At 43.2% G+C, this 26,100-nt stretch overlaps 2 protein-coding genes and 1 long non-coding RNA gene across 7 annotated transcripts in view; 1 reads left to right on the top strand and 2 right to left on the bottom strand.

Annotated features, from left to right (window-relative positions):
- ACTR5 (actin related protein 5) overlaps positions 1 to 9,171 on the top strand; it is a 49,610-nt gene extending 40,439 nt beyond the window's left edge. For all 5 annotated transcript variants that reach the window (XM_085856394.1, XM_085856393.1, XM_085856397.1 and 2 more), the window contains 4 exons: positions 68 to 148; positions 7,287 to 7,439; positions 8,331 to 8,459; positions 8,578 to 9,171. In XM_085856394.1, the coding sequence (XP_085712520.1) occupies positions 68 to 148; positions 7,287 to 7,439; positions 8,331 to 8,459; positions 8,578 to 8,757 (543 nt within the window). In that variant the 3' untranslated portion in view covers positions 8,758 to 9,171. The remainder of the gene's footprint in view (positions 1 to 67; positions 149 to 7,286; positions 7,440 to 8,330; positions 8,460 to 8,577) is intronic.
- The window catches only part of LOC147012332 (uncharacterized), a 294,843-nt gene that overhangs the window by 126,565 nt on the left and 142,178 nt on the right, over positions 1 to 26,100 (bottom strand). The window lies entirely within an intron of this gene.
- Positions 11,522 to 26,100, bottom strand: part of LOC147012333 (guanylate cyclase soluble subunit beta-2-like) — a 29,872-nt gene continuing 15,293 nt past the window's right edge. Inside the window, exons 10-16 of the mRNA XM_085857931.1 lie at positions 25,698 to 25,867; positions 21,116 to 21,266; positions 14,227 to 14,375; positions 13,774 to 14,075; positions 13,361 to 13,506; positions 12,648 to 12,725; positions 11,522 to 12,503 (exon numbers count right to left, since the gene is read on the bottom strand). Coding sequence (XP_085714057.1) covers positions 12,340 to 12,503; positions 12,648 to 12,725; positions 13,361 to 13,506; positions 13,774 to 14,075; positions 14,227 to 14,375; positions 21,116 to 21,266; positions 25,698 to 25,867 — 1,160 coding nt within the window. The 3' untranslated portion in view covers positions 11,522 to 12,339. The remainder of the gene's footprint in view (positions 12,504 to 12,647; positions 12,726 to 13,360; positions 13,507 to 13,773; positions 14,076 to 14,226; positions 14,376 to 21,115; positions 21,267 to 25,697; positions 25,868 to 26,100) is intronic.

The raw sequence follows: 26,100 nt of genomic DNA, 5'->3' as shown, positions 1-26,100 counted from the left end.
AGTACAGTGCAGTTACATCAGAAAACCTAGATTTGATTCCCTAATATACGAGATGTATTCTGTTCAGGATCGGGAGCACTTGGCAGACGTAGAGCGGCTGTTGAGGCAACACGACACAGCTTTTGAAAAGCCAGGCCTGGCAGTGCAGGTAAGTCCATGAGGTCAGAATATTGTCACTGATAATCATTGTCACAATTATTGCACATTTTATGATCGGAGGTGGATTTGGAATTTGAAGAGGATGGTGTGCAAAATAGGACATTGCAGGCACCCACCCGAAAGGGACCACCTCAGGTTAACCAAGGAGACCGCCATCTGGTGGACAACACCTCAGCACCACTAAAGTGGTCAAGTTGTCAGGTCAAGCCAGATTAGATCTGTGACTTGCTGCAGATACTATGTAAACCTGTACTAACCTGTTTCACGGTCGAGTTGTCGGCGACTAAACCGTCTCCCCTATCAGGTTTTCTGGTGAGGAGGGTGGATGGATATGGACACCCAGCAGGATTAAAAACAAAACCTGTCCAAGGGTGGAGGAGCTCCTTGTGAGCTAACGGCTATACATATCTAGTCCTCAACTGTGTCTGTGGACGTCCTCCTGCAGTTGGGTTACCTTTTTTAGGAAGTTGGTGGCAGGATTTACAGTCCGGTAACCGTAAAACACTTCATTCCACAAAAGCCACAAATGTAAAGAAAACTGAATACCCACTCCATTGGAGTACCTCCTGTGCTGCGCCCTTCGCAGGGCAGCTCACCGGATGATGGAATTGTGACAAAGCCCCATTCCTTGATGATCGGAGGAAAACCACAGGGGTAAACTTCCTGGGTCAGATTGTAGTAGTGTGTGGCAGAGTGGTGCTGAGGTGCAGCCACCAGACGGCGGTTTCCTTGGGTTAGCCTGAGGTGGTCCCTTCGGGTGGGTGCCTGGAAAGTGCTCTTCCTAAGAGAGGATGATCATCTGTCTCTGTTATCCTCTGATCTCAAGCATTTAAACATCAGTATTGCAGCACACTCCAAGGTTCTGTGATCGGATTGTGGCGAGTGGTTACACCTACTATTGGTCTGCTTGCTCTAATGGTTACCATGCCCAAGGAGTTGCTGTAGCTGTGTCCAATAAGCTGACTCCAATGATAATTGAGGTAACACCGGTCAACGAGCGTATTATGAGACTACAAGGAGTCGTCACTCCGTGGGTGCCATTTCCTGCTCTCTGTTTATGCTCCGACTGAGGCGAGTGATCTCACCGTGAAGGACGCATTCTCTGCCACGCTCGAGTCTGTGGTTGATCAGCACCCCAGGCGAGATACTCTTCTCGTCTTGGGGAATTTCAATGCATCAACCGGAACTGATAGTGATGGTTATGAGACATGTGTTGGTCCCCATTGGTCTGGAAATGTGAACCCAGAATGGCACCAAGTTTCTTGACTTTGCAAGAACTCATGGACTTAGGGTGGCTGGTTCATGGTTTCAGTGCCCACAGGCTCATTGCTGGACTTGGTATTCCAACGCTGGCAGTGTGGCAAAGGAGATTAACCATGTGATCGTTGATGGTCCCTGGAGGATGATCCAAAACTGCAGGGTCTACCGGAGTGCTCAGTTCCTCATTTGTTACCTGCATAGTCCATGTCAGCTGTGACTATGGACATTTGGCTCGTTTTTCTGATGCCGATCCTGTTCACCAGATTCTCTCAACGAGCGAACCTTGTGAGTGGAGGAGGTCAATAGGCTGACCCCGTGCCTCCAGGTTGCAGAAGGTTGATGAGCATCTCAAGGAGATGGGGATGGCCCAGGCATCTGCCTGGGGGATGGCCAGACGGAGGTCCCTGGAGTACTGGTGGGAAGTGGACGCAGTGACACGCTGCTCCGGTGCATGCTCCCATACCTGACCTGACCTGTGTTCAAAGGTGGAGTGTTGAAGAGGGTTCACTTTAGGTTCCATCGGTGTTAATTTTTTTTCGATAGCGATATATCGGTATTATTTCAAAATTAAAAGGAAGAATTTTTTTATTTTCTTTTTTACGCAGGTTGCAAAAATATGCAATGGTCCAATGATCCATTTTGTATTCACATATGACATACATATCATTGACGCATGGTAATTTTTCAAAGTATTCCGACACGAGGCTTTTTATTTTTTTTCCACTATTATGAGAACGGTTATTTTATTCACAACTTCAACTTGTGTTAAAAATGATTTTGTTTTAAAGCGAGATCAGTATTGGTAATCGGCACAGGTCGGAATCCATCGTTATCACCGTACCGGTATGACTATCGCGGATCACCGACTCGGCACAAGCTTTCAAAAGCACAACCGATTCATATAAATAACCAATTGGCAATTGCTTAGATTCCTCAGAAAAACGTGATTGCTTGGATGTTGTATGGAGCTGATGAGCTCGGATGCTGAGGTTTAAAAGTTAAAACCTACTCTACTTACTTCCTGATACATCTTGACGTCACATGTTTCACTCTTCCTGTTCCATGTTTCGCCAAGACACCGAATGCCTCAACTATTTTTAAATCATGAACGGTACAGTATCTAATGATTGTAAATAACTTTCTTCGATTTGTTGGTGATATCCCGTTTTTAGGGCATCTCTACCGAAATGACCTAATAAAGCCGGACCAAAAGTCCGTACGTCCATCCGTCCGTCAACAATTTTTCTTTCCGAGCTTGATGAAACTTGGTATGTGGGTAGAGGTCGATGAGTGTTGCACAATGATATAACTTTTGTCCGGGTTCAAGGTCGGGGTCAAGGTCACGAGGTCACGTAAGTTATAAAAAAACCACCATTTTCAAAACCTATCTAGTCTGCCATTCTACAAGATATTCGGCAACTGTTTATTGATTATAGTAGGAAAAATATTATCTTGTATCTAACCGGACAGATTTTTGAATTTCCGTCCCGTTTGGCCGCCACGTAACCTGGAAGATGGTCAAAAACACCTCCCGGTACAAAGAAAACTTGTTACTTCCGATCTTGATGAAATTTGGTATGTGGGTAGAGGTCGATGAGTGATACCCAACGACATATTTTTTCCCCGGATTTAAGGTCAGGGTCAAGGTCATGAGGTCACGGAAGTTGTGAAAGTTGCCATTTTCAAAACCTATCTTGTCTGTTATTTTAGGAGATATCTGGCAACGGTTTATCGATTATGATAGTAAAAAAAACATTACAGAGATGACCGTCACCCCCACACGGGGGTAATTTTTTTAATTTAAATACAGTGGGTTTAAATTTAAAAATAAAAAAAAAGTAATAAAAAATTTTTTTTCTGTGTAGCGGTATATTCAGAATTCCAATACCGGTATATCAATATGAAAAATTATACCAGTGCAACCGGTATATCAATATATCACCAGACCCTTGTCCACCTGTTTCCAGAAACTGTCAACAATGCATGGTGGGCATCCGTTATAGAATGTAACCTCTAAACTCTAAACTCTAAAGCGAAATGCATTAAAGGGAAACAGAACACTACCAAAATACCTAATGAGGGTGATTTAAAAAAAATAATAAAGATGGGTTTTGGGAGAAGATTTAGACCTTGTGGATCTACATCTGGCTAAACTTACTAAAATATCAGGTCCAAAAAATGTGAGAATTTGATGCAAAATAAAAGTGACAGGGTCTGAGCTCTGCTTATTGCCAAAGGCAGACCAATACCTTATGAAGAAGAAGAAGAAGAAGAAGAACCATCATTTCACGTATTTCAGACGCATAGGGATGCTGAGGCAGTTTTTTTCCTTCGCTAGTGGGCACAATCCTGGATGGGTCAGACACTCCCATGCAGGATACTCAAATGGCTCATTCTTCCCAGTAAGCTGGTTCTCATTTTGTTGATCACGGAAGGATGACGGGCTGAGTTAACCCACCTGTTATTTTAACGGCACGAGAGGGGCTCAAACTCATGACCCAAAAGCATTTTGCCCCATTCCACAAAGGTCCTTATTTGAGGCGTTTGAACAACCCATCAGGGAGAAAATTTTCAATGTTACCATGTCTTAGGTACATACTGTATCAGAAGGCAATCTCCAAGGTGGATGTGGAGGTCAGATGTTGTCACACACTTTGTATTTCAACATTACATACATGCCCCATTTATCATAAAATTGCTCGAAGAAATACGTGTTTATTTATCATATACAGAGATACTTGACTCCACAACAAATCTTTTTAATGATTCCTATAAATTGTTTACACAAAATAACCTTTAATCATGTGATTGACATTGAAATGACACTTAAAGTTCGATAAATGGCACTTCCAAAAGCCAACAATCTAGACAGAATTGAAAACATAACGTCCTCCCATTGCACTTGATTTTCTGAAAATCCTGACTGAATCCAATTATGCATGGCATAAAGAACATGTAAACATACAACAAACTTGCAGTCACTAATATAAGAGCAACACAAACGAGAACGGCACTCAATTGAGTGCATAGCTCCACAAATCTGAACAGTTTGCATTTTATATCTCCCTGATGTGTCGGATCTGCATTCGGACCTTACTCAAAATATAATCAGCTTGTTCTTGTCACCTACCCCTACTCATCAACCGCGTTTTGTCATTATCTTTCCACAACTTTTTGAGATATATATATATGTATGTATAGTTACGGCCATGGGTACCGAGTGTATTATGAGGGGGTTCAACCCTGTTCCTCCTCGGAAGAACCGGACCTGGGGCCACCGCTCACAATTAACTTTGTGGTATGGTGGATTGCCGAACAACCATGAATGGCAATCAGTTCACCACGAGTTCCAATGTCCACCCTCTAATTTGCCGTTTAACTCGAGGTCATGAGGCCTCCTGACCGGGGAACACACCCTTGGCAATGCACCAATCTCATCTTAATTAAATCTTAAGTAATGCGGCCAAGCGTTTTCCGCTGGAAGGAAATGACAATCACGGACAGGTTGAAACGTCAACAAGGAGTTTATTATTAAGAAAAATAAATATGTTGAAGGACTTTTTATTTCCTTGTCAATTCAATTCAAATGTCTAATCAACAAAATAATCTCAAACAAATAAAGAATTCAACAAACATTTATCGAAAAATGCACAAAGAGCAGAGGCTTATCACTATGCCTAACTTAACAATTAAACATGAGACAAGGGGACCCAGCAGATCATTTAGGGGGAAAAATAAATCCTGAGCCATAGACTACAAACATCTTTGAGCCATCTTATATATTATTTCCGAGTTTGTGGTTTCGTGTCGCGCTATCTTCGACTTTGTTCTGCACTCGAATAACGTGATATTCGGCTTACATTATCTCAAAGACCATATGAGGTGCATGGTACAAAAAAAGTAAATAAAATGGTTCTGAAACGGTGAAATCGTATTCCACTTATTGCATTAAAGGAAAATTACTACTGATACTCTGCATCAGTTCCTTTCTCAAACACACCCACCCCAACATGTCGTGCAGAGCGTGGGTTATGCTAGTCCAGTTTAAACGTTAAGCCAACGCCATGCTTGATACCCTGTGGCACATCAAAAAAACATAAAGCGGTCATGAATTAACAACCCTGCACATTTCATCACCCTCCCAATACTTTTGGTAATCCAGTGTACAGGCTGTTGGAAGTTTGGGATAAAATTTCTGGAACATGCATATTTGCTAACTCGTTGGCTTATGTGGCGACATGTAAACGTGCATATCGGTTGCACATTCTGGCCTGCTCGAACAAAATACAAACAATATTTTATGCAAAACCTTTCTTCCCCTTTTTAATATTCGTGACCCAAAAATCCTGACTGACAATGGACCAATGTTGCTTCATAGAGCAGCTGTGCTATAGTTTTATATACCTCCTGTCAAGGCCGGAGTGCTCCGAGGCAGTGTTTTGGGCCAAATCCAACATTCCTAATCTTCATAAACAATCCCTCTGACTCTCATGAAAATCCTCTTTATCTCATTGTTGACGATTCCCACCCTCTGCTGTGACATCCCTCATCCTTCAGATAGACAGGCAGCAGCCTCTTCCCTCTCTTCAGACCTTGAAAAAATCATGAGCTGGTCAAACACTTGGAAAATGTCTTTCAATCCTGACAAATCTCACACACTAACTCTGTCTCTCCGAAAGGATTGTCTGACGAGCCCTCCTATATACTTTCTTAACAATCCTCTTGAAGAGGTTCAGACATTCAAAATCTTGGGTCTCACTATCAACCAAGATCTTTCTTGAGCAAATCATATATCTAAGTTAGCCTCCAAAGCTAGTCACTGACTGGGCATCCTCCATCATGCAAAGTACTTCCTTGGCACACCTGAACTCTTATCCACCAACAAGGCTTTAATCTGCAGCTTGATGGGGTTCTGCTCTTCCCTCTGGATCGGGGCCCCTGCCTCACACTTTGCTTCGCTTGGTGCAGTAGAAACCAAGGCTTTGAAGTACATTGGAATCTTCTGTGATGTTACTGAGTCTATAGGCCGATCACTTTCACATCGCAATCAGGTTGGTGGTGTCCGTTTTCTACCGCCTCCTTTTCAGGGTGCATGCAGTCCACTCGCAACCCCCTTCTGCTGAAATTCCCAAAATCAAAAATCACTGCTCACCTCCACTCATTCATTCCTCTTTTTTTCCCACCTGTGGAACCAACTTCCACATTATCTTCAATCTCATTTTTTGCAGACAGAGCCTGGTGTTGGCTTCGTGGTAAGGGTGACAGCTTGGGATCCCAGGGTCCTGAGTTCAAGCCCCGTTGGCTGCTGAATTAACACCAGGGGGTTGACTCAGCCTGTCATCCTTCCGAGGTTGGCGAAATGAGTACCAGTGTACTGGTCCTGGTGTATGCCCCGGTTAGAATAGGTGTACCATATCCCTGTGTGTCAGAAGAGGCGACCAGGGTTGGCGTCAGGAAGGGCATCCAGCCATAAAAACATTTCCTCAAGAAAAAGCCAAACCCCTGCACAGCAGGGAAAAATGGCTGTAAAAACGGTCATTTTTTTATATATATATATGCAGACAGTTCGGTAATTTGTCTGCATTTGTGCGTGATTTGTGTTGCAGCTCCTCAACGAGCTTTCGAGCCTGTAAAAAAAAAATTAATAAATGGAATAAATCAGGTGTGTGTGTGTGTGTGTGTGTGTGTGTGCGTGCGTGCGTGCGTGCGTGCGTGCGTGCGTGCGCGCGCGCGCGCGCCAGCCATATGCTTGCAATTCTCACAACAAAGAAGGTGTCCCATGACTTTTGGCAGGAGTATGTATACATTAGGGACATTCCATATTCTGATGACCTCTGGTCTGACCTATGTTCTCTGTTCTTCTGCAGCCACCCCTTGCTGCGTTTAATTTGTCTGAGTTTTACCGTTTGCGGATGGGTGTCGAGCGACCGCGGGTCCCTGAAACCATCTTCCAACCATCACTCCTGGGAGAGGATTGTGCTGGACTCATTGAAACCATCGAGTTTGTGATTAACAGGTACCTGTTACCATCCATGTTTGATTTTATCCAGTATCTCCCCCCCCCTCCCAACAACCTCCCTCTGCCCTCGCAGCTGGTAATGGAGTTCACTTATAAATAAACTTTTTCGGACATGTTATTGTTACTCCTGAGAAACTTGATGGAAATAATTATCTTTTCAATTCAAAATGGTGAATTTAAAACCAGTTAGGTAACTGGAGGGGGAGCACTCGGTGGAGTGCAAAACCTCCGCCGCCAATACTGCTGGGTCACTTAAGTGAACCTGATATCCTATTCATTGTAGGTCAAAACGGATCAGCCTCTACTGAACCACGATTGAATAAACTAAACGAGATTGACGCGCATGTAGAAATGCCAAAAAAAAAATCAACATTTTTTTTTTTAAAAAGGTGCAAAATTTATTTTTTTCTCTTACAATTTTTTTTTGGGGGGGGGGGTGGTGGAAATCACTTAAAACGTGTAGAAATGCAAAAAAATTCAAATATTTTTCAAATAAAATCGAATTCTTTTTGAAAAAAAAGTTGCAAAATTTTTTTTTTTCTCTAACAAATTTTTTTTTTGGTTGGAAATCACTTAAAACATGTAGAAATGCAAAAACAAAAATTCAAATATTTTTTCAAAATGGCCGCCATAGCGGCCATATTGGACTTTGGACCAAGTCCAAAATCTAATGGCATGATCCTTGGACCATACCTAACCCCCCCCCCCACCAAGTTTCGTCGAAATCCGTCCAGGAGTTTTTCCGTAATACTGTTCACAAACAAACAAACAAACAAACAGACGGGTGAAAACAGTAACCTCCATCCATCTTCGATGGACGGAGGTTAATTATTCCTGATACAGTGGCACAAGTCTGAGGTCCCAACTGTACACCCTTTCTGCATGTAGGTACCCAGCGGAGCAGCAAGCAAAGCTTGTACAGCGGTTGTTCGTGACTGGAGGAAATGCTGCGTATGTGGGAATGCAGGCCAGGCTGCAGCAGGAGCTGCTTGCCATCAGGCCTTTTAAATCATCTTTCAATGTTGGTGAAACCTATTTGTTATTCCTCCCAACTTATTAATGTTCTGCCATCTTGTACTCCATTCAATTGTGCACTTTCCGATAGGCCTCTCTCTCTCTCTCTCTCTTCCATGCCACAGGTGATGTTGGCTGAGGACCCAGTGCTGGACAGCTGGCATGGTGCGTGTGACTGGGCAACTCGTAGTGTTGAAAACTCGCAGGTTTGGATCTCTCGCGCCGAGTACCTGGAAAAGGGTGGCCATTACTTAAAGGAACACGAAGCCTCCAATATGTACATACCGGCTCCAAGCATCCAATAGAACTGAGAGGTCGCTCTGTTGGTGTCTTGCTTCCGTCATTTTGAACGAGCCCGGCTACAATCACGTTATCCATTATCATTGTACTAATATAACGTCCTTGTGAGCACCTCAGCATCCCTTTGGGCATGATACCAATGTGGACAATGGAGTGCTTCTCAGCACGTCGACAACGAGGAAACAGTCACCGATCCTCGCATAGTGATTCCTTTCTGGGTGATCAGCAAGCTTGTCATTTTAAAATTATTTTGGTAGTTCGACGGCACGATTGTCTAAAAGCGTTTTAAAAGAAAATAAATCGCAGAGTTGTGATTTCCTTTCCTTGAAAGTAGTCAGGTATTATGGTGTAAGTTTGCAATAACTGTTGCATACAGTATATCAAGGGAGTTCTTTTTATTAAAGGAAATACAAATTCTGCCTTTTGTACTGTACATCATGTTATCCCTAATGTCGACCGTTATCAGTGAATTAATTTCCATTCCCGTTCATCTTCAATAATACGAGACTTTCGAAATGACGTATGAATGCTAAGCCAGGCCTTTTGCACATGCGGTGTGTGTGTGTGTGTGTGTGTGTGTGTGTGTGTGTGTGTGTGTGTGTGTGTGTGTGTGTGTGTGTGTGTGTGTGTGTGTGTGTGTGTGTGTGTGTGTGTGTTTACAGTGACTTGATTCTGCTCACCGGGCACTTTTAACTTGGTGTTGCTGGCATGAAATTTGTCGTTGAAATCATCTTTTAAACATAATTTTCAGCATTTCGACAAAAGAGTGGCAATTTCGTGATGGTTAATCATAATTGTTATATTTTTAATGAAAATCGGACTCATGGAAATGTGAGAAATATCTGTGGATGATGGGAGTTGGGTTCCTATCATTTACAGTTGACACAATTAGCTGGTGGTGGCCGTAGTTATAACGCACACGCGCACTTATTCTTTCACCAATAGATGCAAATATCTAGTATAATTTCTCTTCTGGCCCAAAAACCAAGCAAACGATCTACAGTATATTTACTAGAGGGAGTACCTGGCTCTGTCTGGTGGAGGGGGGAGGTGTTACCTGGCTTTGCCCAGCAGAGGATGGTGGTGGTGGGGGGGGGTAACCTGGCTCTTCCAAGTGGGGGGGGTGGAGGTGATACCTGGTGGGTGGCTCTGCCTGGCGGGGGGGGAGGTGGTACCCAATGGGTGGAGGGAGGGGGGGTACCCAGCACTGGGGTAAGCCTTTCCCGGCAGTGGTTTTGGGATGTTTTGGACATTGAAAGGCGATGGAGTTATTGGCCTTATGGTGGTTACCTTTTGCCTGCGGGTTTGCGGCAGCACAGGCCTCAATTGGACCACATGCCAATATACACTTTATCGAGGCCTCTAGTGGCCTCAAACAGACTCCATTGCCAATGTGTGGTAGCTTAAACCTTGCCCAGATACTGGAGTACCGACACTCAAAATTTGGGGCCTCGAGGTGCTACGGTTCGGCCGTGAAAGAGTCACGTACAAATGTACAAACACTTGAAGATAACAAGATAACAGCACTCGCAGACCATGAAACTCCCAGTCCCACCCACTCCCCCTCTCCAACATGATTAATTGTAAACACCATCATTTTAAACTTACCCTGTCCCATCGGCATGAAGATTTGGTTGAACGCACCATCTACAAAAGCCTTTCACTGGACCATCTTGTTGGGAGTTCTTGCAATATGGACTGCCACATATCAACTTCTTGGACGCGTTGTTCTGTAACTGTTTAGTTGTGGTGAGGCACACTCCTTTCCCGCAGGTACATTTACAAGCATTTTCAGCTTCTTTAAAAGTGTTTTTTAAATTCCATTCCACAATACTTATCTGGCAGGCACGAAATATGTCCAGGCCGCCCAGATTGATTTAGTTACTTGGGGTTTTGGTGCATGTCCGCGCCGAGCACTCTGGGGTTGATTATGTCATTTTGAAAGTGCTATATTACCTGTTTGTTTGACTTTGTTTGGACATTGTTCTGGTTCACCTTCCAAAACCCAGGTAACTACATTTCAGTGTTCTTATTCCTCGCTTCTCCTGTATGTGAATCCACCTTCCATAAATGTGCAACATCCCACTGTTCTCTCCAGTACTTCTTGCATGTGGTGCACTGACATATCATGTCATCACACATCCTGACCCATAATCTTCATTAACCCTTTCTAGCCCAATCCTCTTCCATGCAGGTAGCTGTGTTTCCTTCCCTTCTCTTTCTCCTCTTGGTTCTTTCCCTTCCTTATTGTGTCCAAGAGTTGCCCCACTGTCAGTTCATACCCTTGTCACCTCACTCCTGAGCCTCGATCTTGTGGAGGAAAAATATTTGTCTGACCACGTGTAATATGGAATCGCGTGCTTTTATAATGGCCATTAATTGAAAGGCGAGTCTTCATACGAATGAGAGTCAATCTGCGTTGACAGAAAAATAAGGACAAATATTCTCAACTTGATGTTCAGAGGTATGCTAACTCTCTTGTTTTACTGGAGGAGTTAAGGGCTCACGCCTGAAATGATAGGGGTTCATGCCTTTACTAGAGGAGGTGGGGTTTCACTCCTTTAATGGAGGTACGGTCTCATGCCTTTATTGGAGGTTGGGGCCCATGGGCTAACACCTTGACTGGAGGGGGTAGGGGCTCACAGTTAAACAAGGGGCTCATGCCCGAAACATTACTTCACCATTTTTATCCCACGGAGGTTAGCATACCTCATCGTTCAGTCGAGAAAGCCAGTCCTTGTTTCTCATTATAAGTTGAAGTGTATTTGGCTCATAAGAGCAACGATGGATGGATACACAACATATGAATTCAAAGGTGAACCCTCCACGATTATATTTAATTGAAAACTTGGAGCAAGAGGACTCGTGTACCGTCATTGTAAGAGTCATTCTCTACGTTTTTGGTGGATAGGAGACAGGAAACAACGTTGTCATTAGATTGAACTTTATATTTATACCTCCACTGCTGAAGGTGAAGGAGGTTATGTTTTCACCCCCCTCTGTTTGTTTGTTTGTCTGTGTGTGTACAGGATATCTCAAAAAGTTGCCGACGGATCCGAATGAAATTTTGTGGACAGGTTGGGTGTGTGACAAGGACGAACTGATTAGATGTTGGTGAAGATCCAGATCCGGATCCGCCGACTGAAATTTTTTTCAGTGATTCTTCACAAATGAGAGATCGGGCCAAAAATGATATGTAGCACGATATCTCAAAAAAGTTGTGGATGGATTCGGACTAAACTTGGTGGACAAGTTGGGTGTGTGACAAGGACGAACTGATTAGATTTTGGTGAAGATCCGAATCCGGATACGAGAATGATTAAATTTTAAAGTGATTCTTCAGTATTGAGCGATAAGGCCAAAAAACGATATTATAGTATGATATTTGAAAAATTTATTAGGCCCAATATGCTCTCGTGGATCAGGCATTACGTAGCAAAGGTATGCGCTCTACCGAGTGCCCTTCTAGTTAGAAGTAGTTTTTATTAAATTTTTGCTTTGGATATTATCGATCACTAAAGTGTTACTTTAGATAAAGCTTGGATGCCCTTGAACGGGACTTTTTTGATGTAGGCCGTACATATTTTTCAGAGCAAAGAGCAAATGTCTGATTTTATAACTTTGGCTTGTGTTTCTTCTGCTGCCAGTAGTTGCATTCCCGACATGTATTCTCCATCTTCTGGCATGTGCCCCTCCATTTCTGGCTCGTGCTTCTCGACATTGACTTGGTTACTGGACGGCTGGTGTCCCTCTGGAAAACAAACGAACATGGCGTTGCATGTTTTTTTTTTATATCATTTCCACAACCAATATGATGTACAGTATATGTACAAGAACGATAAGCCACTTCACTGAAATAAATTAAAAAAGTTTCCCATAATTCTGTTCAGCACACCTGTTGGTTGCTGATGCTGTGCACCTTCCTCTGTCGTGTAGATCATTGGGATTGATGATGCCTTTAGTGGCCCCTCATCTGAAGCAGCAAAAAAATAAAAAAATAATAAAAATCCAGGAAGGTTGCTTGTACAAACTATAGCGGTACTCGGTGGAGCACATACTGCACATCTGCCAAGCTGAACAGTTTATGTTTCATATCACCCCAATAGGTCAGATCTGTATTCGGATCTTAACCAAAATATAATTCGCTTATTCTTTCACCTCCCTAAATCAACCAAGTTGTGTCATAATCCGTCCTTAACCGTTTGAAATGTCGTGCATGCTCTTTATCGTTTTGGCCTGAGCTCTCAATGATGACGAATCGCTTAAAAAAAATTCTCCTTTCCGTATCTTTATCAAAAATGAATCAATTCGTCCTTGTCATACACACAACCTGTCCACCAAATTTCATCCAAATCCGTCCATAACCTTTTGAGATATCCTACTCACAGACAGACAGGGGTGAAAACATAACCTGCGTCCACCTCCGATGGTGGAGGTAACAACTTTAAAGGGACATCTTCTTAGCTTTGGCCAAATTTGCTGAGAATCGCCCAGAGTAAATGTACGTTCTGTTACTTTGTATAAATTTAACGACAGCTTGTCATTAACAATCGTTTCAGCGTTGGCCTGGAGTCGCAATGAAGATTTGATGAACCTAAAGAATTGTACCTGAATCAAAGTCGTCTGGCAATCCAAGCAGCTCTGTTTCCGTGGCTTTCAGGTGACCCACCAAAAAGTAGGTGAGCATCCGGCCTTTGCCCTTGACCTCGATGTGTCCCCTGCACTCTATTTTGTATGGCCCATCTTCGAGCAACCTGGTAAGGGTCACAGCTGACAATCATTTGATCAAGTACAATGTGGTCTCATGGAAATTGAAAGTATGTTTCATGTTCACCAGAAAGTCATGTCATGGTGGTTCCCTTACCATTAATTTGAACCTTGCAAAGCCACTAAAGTGACAATTGTTTAAAACATGGTTTACTACTTTACTGTGAATTATCTGTGGCTATTACAAGTGAAGTTGAGGCATAGAACTTAAATTGGTGTTTCACAAAGGGAATGTGTTTTTCTGTAAATGGTACCGATGAGAACTCTGGCTGAAGTGGACCCGCCCTGGCTTCCCGTGGCTTTCCATGCGTGATGCTGTATTCACTGTGTCACCCAGAAGGCAATACCGGGGCATCTTTTCACCCAGAACACCAGCCATGACTCCCCCTGTATGCAGCCCGACTCGTAATTGGACACTCTCCTGGCTGCGTGGTTTATGGACGTGTCTTATCGCCAGCAGCATTGCCAGGCCGAAGTTTGCGACACGGTATGCATGATTGGGATCTGGGACTGGAACACCGCCTACCACCATATATGCATCTCCGATTGTCTCTACCTAAAAACAAAGCACAGAAAAGGTGTTGCAATGAAGTAACGGCTATACTATGATATCAATTATTGGTGCTCTAGCCAAATTGAAGAATGGTAGTTGTGGTTCTGCATTTGGCAGTGACGTGCTGAATGGCGCTTCTGCTCTTGAAGCGTACCTTGTAAACTCCATGTACCACAGTGAGCCGATCAAGCTGGCGGAACATGGAGTCCAGTAGTTCAAGAACCTCGGATGGCGTGCTTGCCGCGCACACCGTCGTGAAGGAGACGACATCAGAAAATAAGATCGTGCACTCGCTAAAATCACCTGCACACACATCATTTTGGATTTGGATTCTCAAGGCTGAAGAGAATGAAAATAAAAACTGGTTTTCCTTCATGCATGTAATTAAAATATAATTCTGAGCAATTTGCTCGATTTTTTTTTTTTTTTTATTGCTATTGCAGTTGTAGTTAGCCCGTCCCCCACCCAGTAGGAAACCGTGGTTTTGCAATCACTCGTGTGTGTGTCTGTCTGGACCAAACTTTTTGAGGTTTGAGGTTTTACCATTTGAGGTTTTTGTCATCAAATTTTCAACAAAGCTTCATTGTGAGAATATGGAGAAGAGAAATTACGAATTTTGTCAAAAGGTTGAAAGCACATACAATTGTCAATTTTCATCCGATTGACCTGAAATTAAAATAAAATTTGCATATTGGCTCACTGAATTGGTTCACCAATCAAAAGCACGAAGCCGATTGTTTTTGTTTTTCGATCAAAACATCAAAGTTGCATAAAATTGTTAATTTTCATCCGATTGACTTGAAATTTGAGTAGAGTTTGCTTATTGGGTCATTGGAGCCAATTGCTTTTGAGGTCAAAAGGTCAAGGTCAGCTAAAATCGTCAATTTTTTTTTTTGTATTTTTACCTCTTCCACCGAAGGTGAAGGAGGTTATGTTTTTACCTCTGTGTCTGTCTGTCTGTCTTTGTTTGTTACTTGCAAAATCGAAGATTTTTCAAGTATATTTGGTCAGTTGATTTTGTTATTCTGTCTGTCAATCGACTACAGGTCACAATTGTAAACTGATCGTCATGAACCTTCACCAAGTTGTCAAGGTAGTCTCAACTGAGAAAACACGCCACATGTTTTGCACAATGTGCCAATATATCTGTTGATACAAGTCCTGTGTATTTATTTTTCTACTCAAAATAATGTTGAGTGTAGACTCAACATTATGCCTGGTGTTGGCTTAATGGTGAGGCATGATGGGCTTTGGATCCGAGGATCCTAACTTCAAATCCCGCTCAGCTGTTGAATTAATACCAGGTGGGGTTAAGTCGGCTTGTCATCCTTCCGAGGTCGGCAAAATGAGTGCCAGCATGCTGGTATACTGTGTCGAAGTGGCGACCCGTCCAGTATTGTGCCCAATCGCCAAGGAGACTGCTAAAGCAGCACCAACACAATGCACAGAGTATGGTCCCAATCTCCTCTTCAACTGAGAAGCCTTTTGATTTTGAGGTCAAAGGTCATCTGAAGGTCAAATTTCTAAAATCGTCAATTTTCATCCGATTGACTTGAAAGCTGAGCAGGATTTTCATATTGCGTCACTGAATTGGGAAAGCAACTATTTTTGAGGTCAAAAGGTCAACTTTAAGGTCAACCTTCTAAAATCATCAATTGCAATTTGAAAAAGAATCTATTTTCATTGGATTGACCTGAGCTTTGATTAAGATTGTCAATTTTAATCTTCATTAAATGGACAATTTGATGTATCCACAGCAACCTTTGGAGGGTGGTGGGTGGATTTTGCAAGTATCGTGCTCTTCACATCTTTTTCTTGTTTGTCTGTTTGTGTGCAGGATATCTCAAAAAGTTGTGGACGGATTCAGATGGAATTTGGTGGGCAGGTTGGATGTTTGACAAGGACGAACTCATTCGATTTTGGTAAAGATCCGTATTCGGATCTGGCAACTAGAACTTAAGTGATTCTTTATCATTGACAGGTAGGGCCAAAAACGATATACAGCACGATATCTCAAAAAGTTGTGGATGGATTCAGACGAAACTTGGTGCACATGTTTGGTATGTGACAATGAATATTTGATTCAATTTGGTGTGGATCCGAATCCGAATCCGGATTGAGAAACGAGAATTATTTAACATTTAAAGTGATTCTTCACCATTGAGAGATTGGGCCAAAACGATTATATAACACGATATTTCAAAAATGTATTTGTCCTGATATGTTCTCGTGGATCAGGAATTGCATGGTGGAGGTATGCACTCCACCGCGTGCCCTTGTATTTTTGTAGCTGTGTTTGCCATGTTTAGCAGACGGAAGAAGTCTGAATACAAAGCGGACATGGGCGAGCTTTGCATTTTCAGATGCTTTCTTCAGGGTGAGTCATAAGTCCCAGGCCACAATATGAGCTGCTTATCCAATATTTGTTTATACCATCTATTTAAACTGTTTTCTTTTTTTTCAGATAATACAAGCAACACATTAAACGATTAAACCAAATAATAATAAACGATAACCCAAAAATCTGATAACCCACTCCGTGGGAGTACCTGCTGTACAGGTTCCCTTCGCAGGGCGGATCACCGGATGATGGGATTGGCGCAAAGCCTTTGGGACCCGAATATTTGATGATAGGAGGGAAACCACAGGGTAACTTTCCTGGGTCAGATTGCGGTAGTGTGTGTCGGGGTGGTGCTGGGTTGTCGTCCACCAGACGGCGGTCTCCATGGGTTAACCTGAGGCGGTCCCTTCGGGTGGGTGCCTGGCAATGTCCTATTCCAAAGAGAGATGATCACCTGTCTCTGCTATCACCTGAGCTCAAGCATTTGGACATCGGTGTTGCAGCACTCTCTGAGGTTCGGAGACTGGATTTCGGCAAGATCATGGCGGGTCGTAGCACCTATTATTGGTCTGGTCGCTTTGATGGTTACAATGCCCAAGGAGTTGCTGAAGCTGTGTTCAATAAGCTGACTCCAAGATAATTGAGGTTACACCGGTCAACGAGCTTATTATGAGACTGAGGATTCGTCACTCCTCGGGTGTCTTTTCCCTGGTCTCTGTATATGCTCCGACTGAGGCGAGTGATGTCACCGTGAAGGACGCATTTCATGCCACGCGCGAGTCTGTGGTTGATCAGTGTCCCAGGTGAGACACTCTTCTACTCTTGGGGGATTTCAATGCATCGAGTGGAACTGATAGGAATGGTTATGAGATGTGTGATGGTCCCCAAGGGTCTGGAACTGTGAACCAGAATAGCACAAAGTTCTTTGACTTTGCAAGAAGTCATGGACTAACGGTGGCTGGTTCATGGTTTCAGCGCCCACAGGCTCATCTCTGGACTTGGTTTTCCAACGCTGGCGGTGTGGCAAAGGAAATTGACCATGTGCTCGTTGTTGGACACTGGAGGATGATCCAGAACTGCAGGGTCGACTGGAGTGCTCAGTTCCTCAATACTGACCACAGGCTTGTTGAAGCAACTCTGAAGTTTCACCTTAAATCCATGAGAATGGTACCATCCCAGGCGAGGCTGGATGTTGACAAGCTCAATGATGAGAGGGTAGCTGAGGAGTTTGCGAACAGACTGAGTTGAGATTTGGGGGGTCTGGGTGCTTTTCAGGATCCTGAAGAGTTGTGGAGTGTCTTCAAGACCACCGTCCTTGATGTTGCCGTTGGATGTCTTGGAACTCACTGTAGGGCGAAGAAGAATTTTGCCTCTCAAGGGACACTGGAAACCATTGACCAGAGTCGCAGGGTCAGGCTGAATGGCAGAGCTGAGCTGTTCAGGGAGCTGAGGCATCCAACTGTACGTGCACTAAGGGTGGACAAGGAGGCCTATGTGTGAGGAATCTGTGAGGGGGTAGAGCATGATCTGTGGTCAAGCCATTCTCGTCCTACTTGCAGGGGAATTCGCGCATTGCGTTCCTCCAAACCCGTCCCTCGGTGTACTGCAGTTAGAGCAGAGGGTGGTGGGCTCTTAACAGAGGAATCCGAAGTGAATGCCCGCTGGGCCAGTTACTTTGAGCGGTTGTACCAGGCTGATCCACCAGCTGTCGAGTTGGATGTCAGGGGTGTTACTATCCCAATTGCTGACCCTTCAATCAACTGTGATCCACCTGAGTTTGTGGAAACACAGACTGCGGTGAACCGGTTGAAATGGGGGTAAAGCTCCTGGGACCTGTGGCATCTATGCTGAACTTCTCAAAGCTGGTGGAAATGCTATATTCATGTCATTGCTTGCAGTTCTGTGCTCTGCCTGAAACACAGGCATTATCCCAACACACTAGAAGAGGGGTCTTTTTGTCCCTCTCTGGAAAGGGAAGGGTGATCGCCAAGACTGCGACAACTACCGAGGGGTGACGATGCTCTCAGTGCCGGACAAGGTCTTTGCTTGGGTAATTCTTGATAGGGTTCGCTACCATCTGCTTGAGTACCAGCATCCAGAGCCGTCAGGCTTTACACCAAAGAGGTCAACGATTGACCGTGTCCTTGCTCTTCGGGTCCTCACCGACTGCAGACTAGTTTCGCTTGGTGATTGACCATTCCAACCCATTGATTTCAGTACTTGGTATTGTAGACATTGCACAGTTTAAGTAGCTTGCTTTCAACTAGCTCTGATAGTTTGTTTTAGAGCGATTTCAAGCCCCTTCTCTCCGCCGATTCGTGGATATAACGACGGACTGAAACTGAAACAAAGAAGTAGGGAGCGCCAACGTATGCCAGCCTATCCGAGGTCATCCGCAGAAGGTAAGATAAACCTTATCTTTCAACCGTATCTTCATGCAATGCAATAACGATGCATGTAAAATTGTGGGTAAAAATGGCAATATCTTCATGCAATAATGATATTGCCATTTCCATGTGACTCTCTTCTCCTCTTATCTTATACCTTATAAAGAGGATATTGTTACTCTATTTCTGCATCACGCTTCAACTTCGAAAGTTATACGAGATCTATTTTCAGTGATGCTGCAGTTCTGTGAAGTCTCCGACCCATGCAAACTCTGGCTTAAGTACAAAGACAGCATGTCTGAAAACTTCTTGCATAAACTTCAGTCCGATAATCCTGGCGTGACTGTGACAATGAATTATGCCGTGCAAAATATGGCACTCATCGCCATTGAGGATACCATTCTGTCCATGCCGGGAGGAAAAACACTCTCCGAACACAGCTTGGAAGCTCCCGATAGGTCTCATGACGCAGTACTTCTCAGGGAGATCATTCGGGAGAGGTCATATGATCAGGATGAAATAAAAATGATATTATCCACTCAGATACATTTTCTGACACATGATCAACTTGACGTTTATCATGCAATCGTCGAGCCAAAGTAAGAAGTGAGGGCAAGATTGCCTTAGCAGTGGCATCTTCAGGCATTGCCGCTACACTTCTCAATGGTGGCAACACCGCGCACTCCATGTTCAAGTTACCTCTCAATTTAGCAAGGACTGATGACACGGTCTGTTCCATCAAAAAACAATGAGGTCTTGCTAATTTACTACGACGAACCAATCTAATATTGTGGGATGAATGCACGATGGGACACAAGAACGGGTTTGAGGCACCAGACCGAACCATGGGTGACATGAAAGGAGAAGATAAGCCGATTGGGGGGGGCGGGGGGGGCGTTTTGTTACTTCTCGCTGGAGATTTCCGACAAATGTTACCAGTGATCCAACGAGATACGCGAGCCGACCAAATCGATGCTTGCTTCAAGTCCTCGTATCTGTGGCCTATCGTTAAAAAAATGACATTGACCACAAATATGCAAGTTTATATTGATGGCGATGCCACAGCCCAGACATTCGCCGACACTCTCATGAAAATCGGAAACGGAATCATCAAACCCAATGGGGCGGACACAAGGATCTCATTCCCGTACGGGTTTGGGCATATCGTCAACACGCGGCAACAGCTGCTGGACAGTACCTGCCCAGATTTCAAGACAAATTATCACGAACCACAGTGGCTGACTGAATGAGTGATTCTCGCACCGCGAAACGGTTTTGTGAGGGAGCTTAATGACGACATCTTGAAAATGATACCAGGGAATGAAACTGTGTACAAATCAGTAGACAGTACACCAGACATTGATCAAACGGAGAACTATCCCGTCGAGTTCCTCAACACATTGATGCCATCTGGCATGCCACCTCATTTATTGAAAATTAAAGTGGGAGCACCCATCATGTTGCTCCGTAATCTGAATCCGCCAAAACTCTGTAACGGAACACGGATGATCGGGCAAATGCTCCACAGTTATTTACTGGAAGCCACAATTTCGAAGGGGGAATTTCGGGGTGAAATTGTGTTTATTCCCAGGATACCATTTATTCTAAGTGACTGCCCTTTCCAGTTCAGGCAGCTGCAATTCCCTGTCAACATATCCATCGCCGTTTCAATCAACAAAAGTCAGGGCCAGACGCTCAAAGTTGCCGGATTGTACCTTTAGGAGCCATGCTTCTCCCACGGACAATTATATGTTGCCTGCTCACTGGTCGGAATACCGACCAACTTGCACATATATTCAGGAGAAGGGGAAAAAACACATAATATTGTGTTTAGAGAAGTGTTGCTCCAGCAGACTCGAGCAACTGCTTCACTTGGTGACCTGGTGAAGACCAGCAATGTCTAAAAGTCAGATTTCTTTATAATCTCATTATATTTACACATTTGCGCTACATCTGAGCGTGCGCTTGTCAACGATGGGTACTCTGCTAGTATATATATATATATATATATATATATATATATATATATATATATATATATATATATATATATATATATATATATATATATATATATATATATATATATATATATATATTATACACACACACACAATGGGTGTGGCTGTCTTTTAAACTTGGTCTGTCATTGAAAAGTGATGACTGACCACTCGCCTCTGTTTATTCCTCATTGCCTTCAATTCTGGGTTTCTACATGCAGGGTTGCCCGCGATGAGATTTAAGTATTGGAGGAAATTATCAAAGAAGACTATATACTAGCAAGGTATTGTCAGAGAATAAGGATAGTTTCTCACTGGCGGGTACACGGTCACCATTCCGAAGTTGCTGAGCGACGTGTTCAGGCAGCATGGCAGCAAGCAGTGCTTCCGACTTGTGCTTTTCTTGCTCGAGGTGCCGTGACATGATCCGAAGCTCTTGCTCCCGTCGCTCCAACTCAGCCGCCAGCTGTGGGTTTGTCAGCAGTATTGTCATCATTGTGAATTATACCATCATTGTTAGTATAATTTTTTTAACTGTCACCATGAATATGTTGTTTGAGAACTCTTTCAGGTTTTGAAGCTTTCTTTTTTTGCATTGCATTTCCTCCAATAAGGTGAATTCAGATGACTTTCAGGTATTGAGGAATTGAGTCACCAAAAGGCAATGGACACCTACTGAGCTGGAAACAGAAACTTGGAATGATGAAGGGAACTTAGCATTGATTTTGGCATGAAGAAACATGACTTGAAAAGATTAATTAAGTGGGAAATGTTGTTGCACAGAATTCGCATTTCTGAAACCGTTTGAATGGTCTTTAAGGTTGTATGTATATGTATAAACATAAAAAAAAAATCATACATTCCATTCTCTGCAATTTGTTGATATATAACTGTCAGTGTTCACACAATTATTGTCACCTCACCCAGGTGTTCATGCAAAGTATTCTGAGAAGAGATGAGCTGAGTGAAGAAAACTTGCCCAGTAAAAAATACACATGAAGCAACCATTGGAATATGTTCACACCACTTCATTTACAGGTAATCATTAAATATATAATTGTCTCGACTCGTATTCCTGTGTTTAACGATGTGCAAATGGGTAAGTACTCCTCTCCTCTCTGACTTTCGTGTACTCCAACTCACTGTGACAACTTGAGTGCTCCAAAGAAATCTTGGGCCCAGTCTTGTTCCTTGACAAACGACTCCTGATAATACCCTGGAAAACTCTCCTCCTTTATGCAGGTGTTTCCACATTGTCATACAGTACCCTCATCCCGCTACCTGCAAGAGACTAAAGATGTCTAACTCTCTGCTGGTCTGGTATTGATTATATGTTGGCCTTATAAATGGAATATTTGCTTCAATCCTGGAAAGTCGCACAGTCGCATTTCTCCACCCTGTTACCTGTTACTGTTAGGTGTTACGTTGTGTCACCCTGTTACTGGAAGGATTGTCAAACATCTATTTATTTTCATCGTTAACCATTGAAGGAGGTTTTGTTTCTTGAACCTCTAAGTCTCACCATCAGCCATGACCTCTCCTGGGTCAACCATAGAGTAAAGCTGATCCCAAACTAGCTGTAGACTGCACAGTCTCTTAATTCCACGTCTTTCCTTGAAAATTCAGAGCTATTTCCAGCCTACAAGACCCTTCCCCATTGCTCAATGGAGAACTACTCTCTCCTATTGGATGGTGGATGGGCCCCCATCACCATTAAAAAAAAAAAAAAATATATATATATATATATATATATATATATATATATATATATATATATATATATATATATATATACATATATATAATGTGTGCAGTGTCTATCCCATCCTGTGTTGTCACTGAACTACTCCCTCAAACTTTTGTGAAACCATATCAAACTTCCAGGCTCGGACTGCACCTACCTCTCCCATCTGTATGTCCGAAGGGTATTTTTTTTTTTGAAAATTTTAAAACTTAAATCGTCCACTTTTAATTGCTTATAAAAATGTAATTAATCACAACTATCACATTTACATTTGCAAAATAAATGTTTGTATTGTGATTGGTGTAAATCATGACAACATGGCAACTTAGTACTTATCCTCAGTTTAAAACAAGCCTGCCTCTGCAGTGACGTGTAGTGAGGTGGTTTGAATTGCACAGCAGGAAATGTTTTGAATTACGTGGAGGTGAGGTGTTTTTTAAAAATTTTCGTAACGTGGAGGTGTTTGTCCCACCGTCGCGACGTGTGGGGAGGCTAGCCTATTGAGCCAATCCATGCTAGTATATACATATACATACACACATCTCCTGAATTGTGCGCCATTTAATACTCAAACTCAATGTTTGTCCCACTTTGTGGACTAGTCAGTGGCTTCTATTTGTTTTTATTTTTAAACTTCCTCTCCTCTGGGATAGCTATCTCTATTCTCCCAATCCTCTCACTTCCCCTCACCACACAGCTCATTCAGGATGGACTGGTTCTCCCAGAAACGCCCTCTTGCTGAATCACCCAAAATCCAGTCTGACTGCACACCTCAACTCTTTTGATCCTCTTTTTTTTTTTTCTTCTGTTTGTGGAACCAGATTCAGAGATTTCTGTCCTTACCTCCAGTGTTTTCTGCAGGTGGTGCACCACCATATCATGTTATTCCCTACCTTTTCTACCCCACTGTCACTGTTGCCTTTTTACTTGCGACGTGTGGCAAGTCCACAAGAGCTACGCGTGGTTGTTGTTTGGTTATTGTTGGGGGGTCGATTTTTGACATGTGCAGGGTGCACCCATTCGTTGGACAGCTGTCCCCCACCTACATTTGGTGCTTCACTCCACCTACCCTGGCACCCAGACAAATTGGTGTTGCCGCCATCTTGGTTTTCTGGTGGGCCGAAGACATCAGGTCTGGAGGCTGCTGCTGATTATACACTGCCTGGGTTTGTTGTGTCAGATTTACATTGTCTGTTTGGGTCAAGTGTTACTCATGATGAGGAACCCCAAAAAATCGAATTCGTCAAATATAAATATTATTATTAAGGTTGAATCATGCCCATCAATCAGCACGCACGGTATGCGCCTCCCTAAAGCCGTTCATGTGGTAATTTTGTTAAATATCATCTGATTTCCATCGGCTTTGTTACTCACAATGAGGTCCGCATGCGTCTTTTGTTTTCTCTTCCACAAATGAGTAAAATGTGCTTCACTCGTGATTAAAACTGTACCACCACTTGGCGAAAGTCATCTGCGTCTGCTCAATTTGTGTTATATTTGAAAGTTTTAATTCCCCATCAACTTTTGTGTGCAGTTTATTTGTTCTACGTAAGATACAGTAAACTAAAAGCGTGAAAGAGAGGTCACCATATCCTCCTGTAATTTGTGTACACATAGGCGGGGCCATTCAAAAATTGTCTTGTGGGACTGTATTGCATTTATACACCGCTTGAAATGTAAATCTTCAACATTACTTCTTTTTTTTTGGAAACAAGAGAGGAAAGCGATTTTTACTCCTAAAATTTCAACAGTACAGTATGTCGATTGTTAGGATTTGTAAGTCGATTTAAGATTGCTGAGGAAAAAATATAGTCGACCTCTCATGGAGAAATCGCATGGCTGAAAGTGAAGTCACCAATTTTTTCAGAAAAGAGTTGTGAATCATAAATGTGCATTCAAACAGAAGTATTTAGCATTATCTTTGTCCAAAAAAATAACTTTGGAGGATGTTTATAGGTATTTTTGGCTAATTTTAGATTCTAGAAACACCCGCTCCCACCGGGAGCACAATACCCCTTTCCTTTCTTGCTCTCCTCCACCCCTGTTGGGGGGAGGGGGGGTTCAGGGGGAATTATTTATTGCGTCTCAGGTTGTGACCACAGTGCAGTTATTCTTGTTGTCCTATGTCTTCACCGAGTTCTTCCATGAGCCCAGATTTTGGAGACCAGTATCTCTATTTCATTTCAGACTAAAGAGGGGGAGAACTTTGATTAAACATGATGGAGTCGTACATTTTGGAGCTACCAATATTTTTGACTATAATTGCATTAGTCCTGTACTATACAGTACATTGATCTCCTGCTGGTCGCGAGTTAGTAACTTTCAACAAGGTTGGTAAAGGAATTTGGCAATCCCAATCCCTATGAGACAATGATTGGCTCTGCATGCTGGAGCACAAAGTGGGACACAGGAAAACGTTCAAACCCAGGCACCGGTGTCAGAATCACTCTGGCCTGGTTGGTTTGTTTGATTGCACTATCCATTAACCAGCACTTGGCCCACCTTGTTGGTAACAACTGGGGCTCAGTCCCTTTTTTATTACTGCGGGTGAGCAGCATGGCCATGCAAGCATCTATCAAGGTCAAAACATGCAGCAGGGGTCAGCTTCAGAACAATGGTATGTTGCAGTAGACTCTTGTCTGCACAACGAATCGTGGGGTGGGTGAGGGTTAATATTATGTGGACTGGATCGATGTGACTGTGATCTTGGATTGTAAGAAGTCCCTCTTCATGTGAATGATCGAAGCCCCGTAATACACTGTGGATGCAGCATATGTGTGCTGGACCCACTGCATTCCATGCCATCCTCTCTGTCCCCAGCCACTCTCCACCCTCTCCTTTCTTGCTGACCTTTATGGACCAATGTGAGGTTTGGACAAGGATACATTTGTGCACAGTTCGGACGCATGAAGCTGCCTAGGCAATCAATTGACAGGCACCTGCAAACTTCATTACCGTTTCATTGAAGGAGATAATCACGACGGCTGCTTGAATCTGCCCATCAGTACAGCAAAGGTTGTATGATAGGTATTTATGAATGAGTTTGAAAATCTTTAACAATGGGTTATTTATGTCTACTGTGATGATTCTGAAAAAAATATTGCACTGATATCTGTATACTTTTACTTTTACTGTATCCAGATGCATCCATACATTTATCTCTGCAAGACGCTGCTGGTTGAGCAACACGAGGTCACGGGTTGCATCATGGGGGGCTAAGTCTGAGAGGTGCAGCCCGCAGATCTCGAGCTCCTGTATGCTGCGTAGCCTTGGTGAGCATATGAAAAGGACACGTGTTGGGTTGTCCATCCATACCATTTGCCCTGCAATGACACCACCAATGACAAATGCAATAACGGTCACCACAAAGACATCCTTCAAAACATCCCCAACCCCACCGATCGACAACTACAAAAAACACATCCACACCGACATCACCTTAAACACAATCAATAAACCTGGGCCCAAACTATCATGGGCACTAAACCCCATTTGCACCAATTGAGGACCCAGAAATTAGTTCCCAGTTCTGATTATGTTCACCTTTCATGCCTCT

The sequence above is a fragment of the Eptatretus burgeri genome, chromosome 15 (assembly GCF_056783735.1).
Source record: "Eptatretus burgeri isolate ZD-2024b chromosome 15, Ebu_testis_v1, whole genome shotgun sequence".
Lineage (NCBI taxonomy): Eukaryota > Metazoa > Chordata > Myxini > Myxiniformes > Myxinidae > Eptatretus > Eptatretus burgeri.
This window is presented reverse-complemented; position numbering and strand designations above follow the sequence as displayed.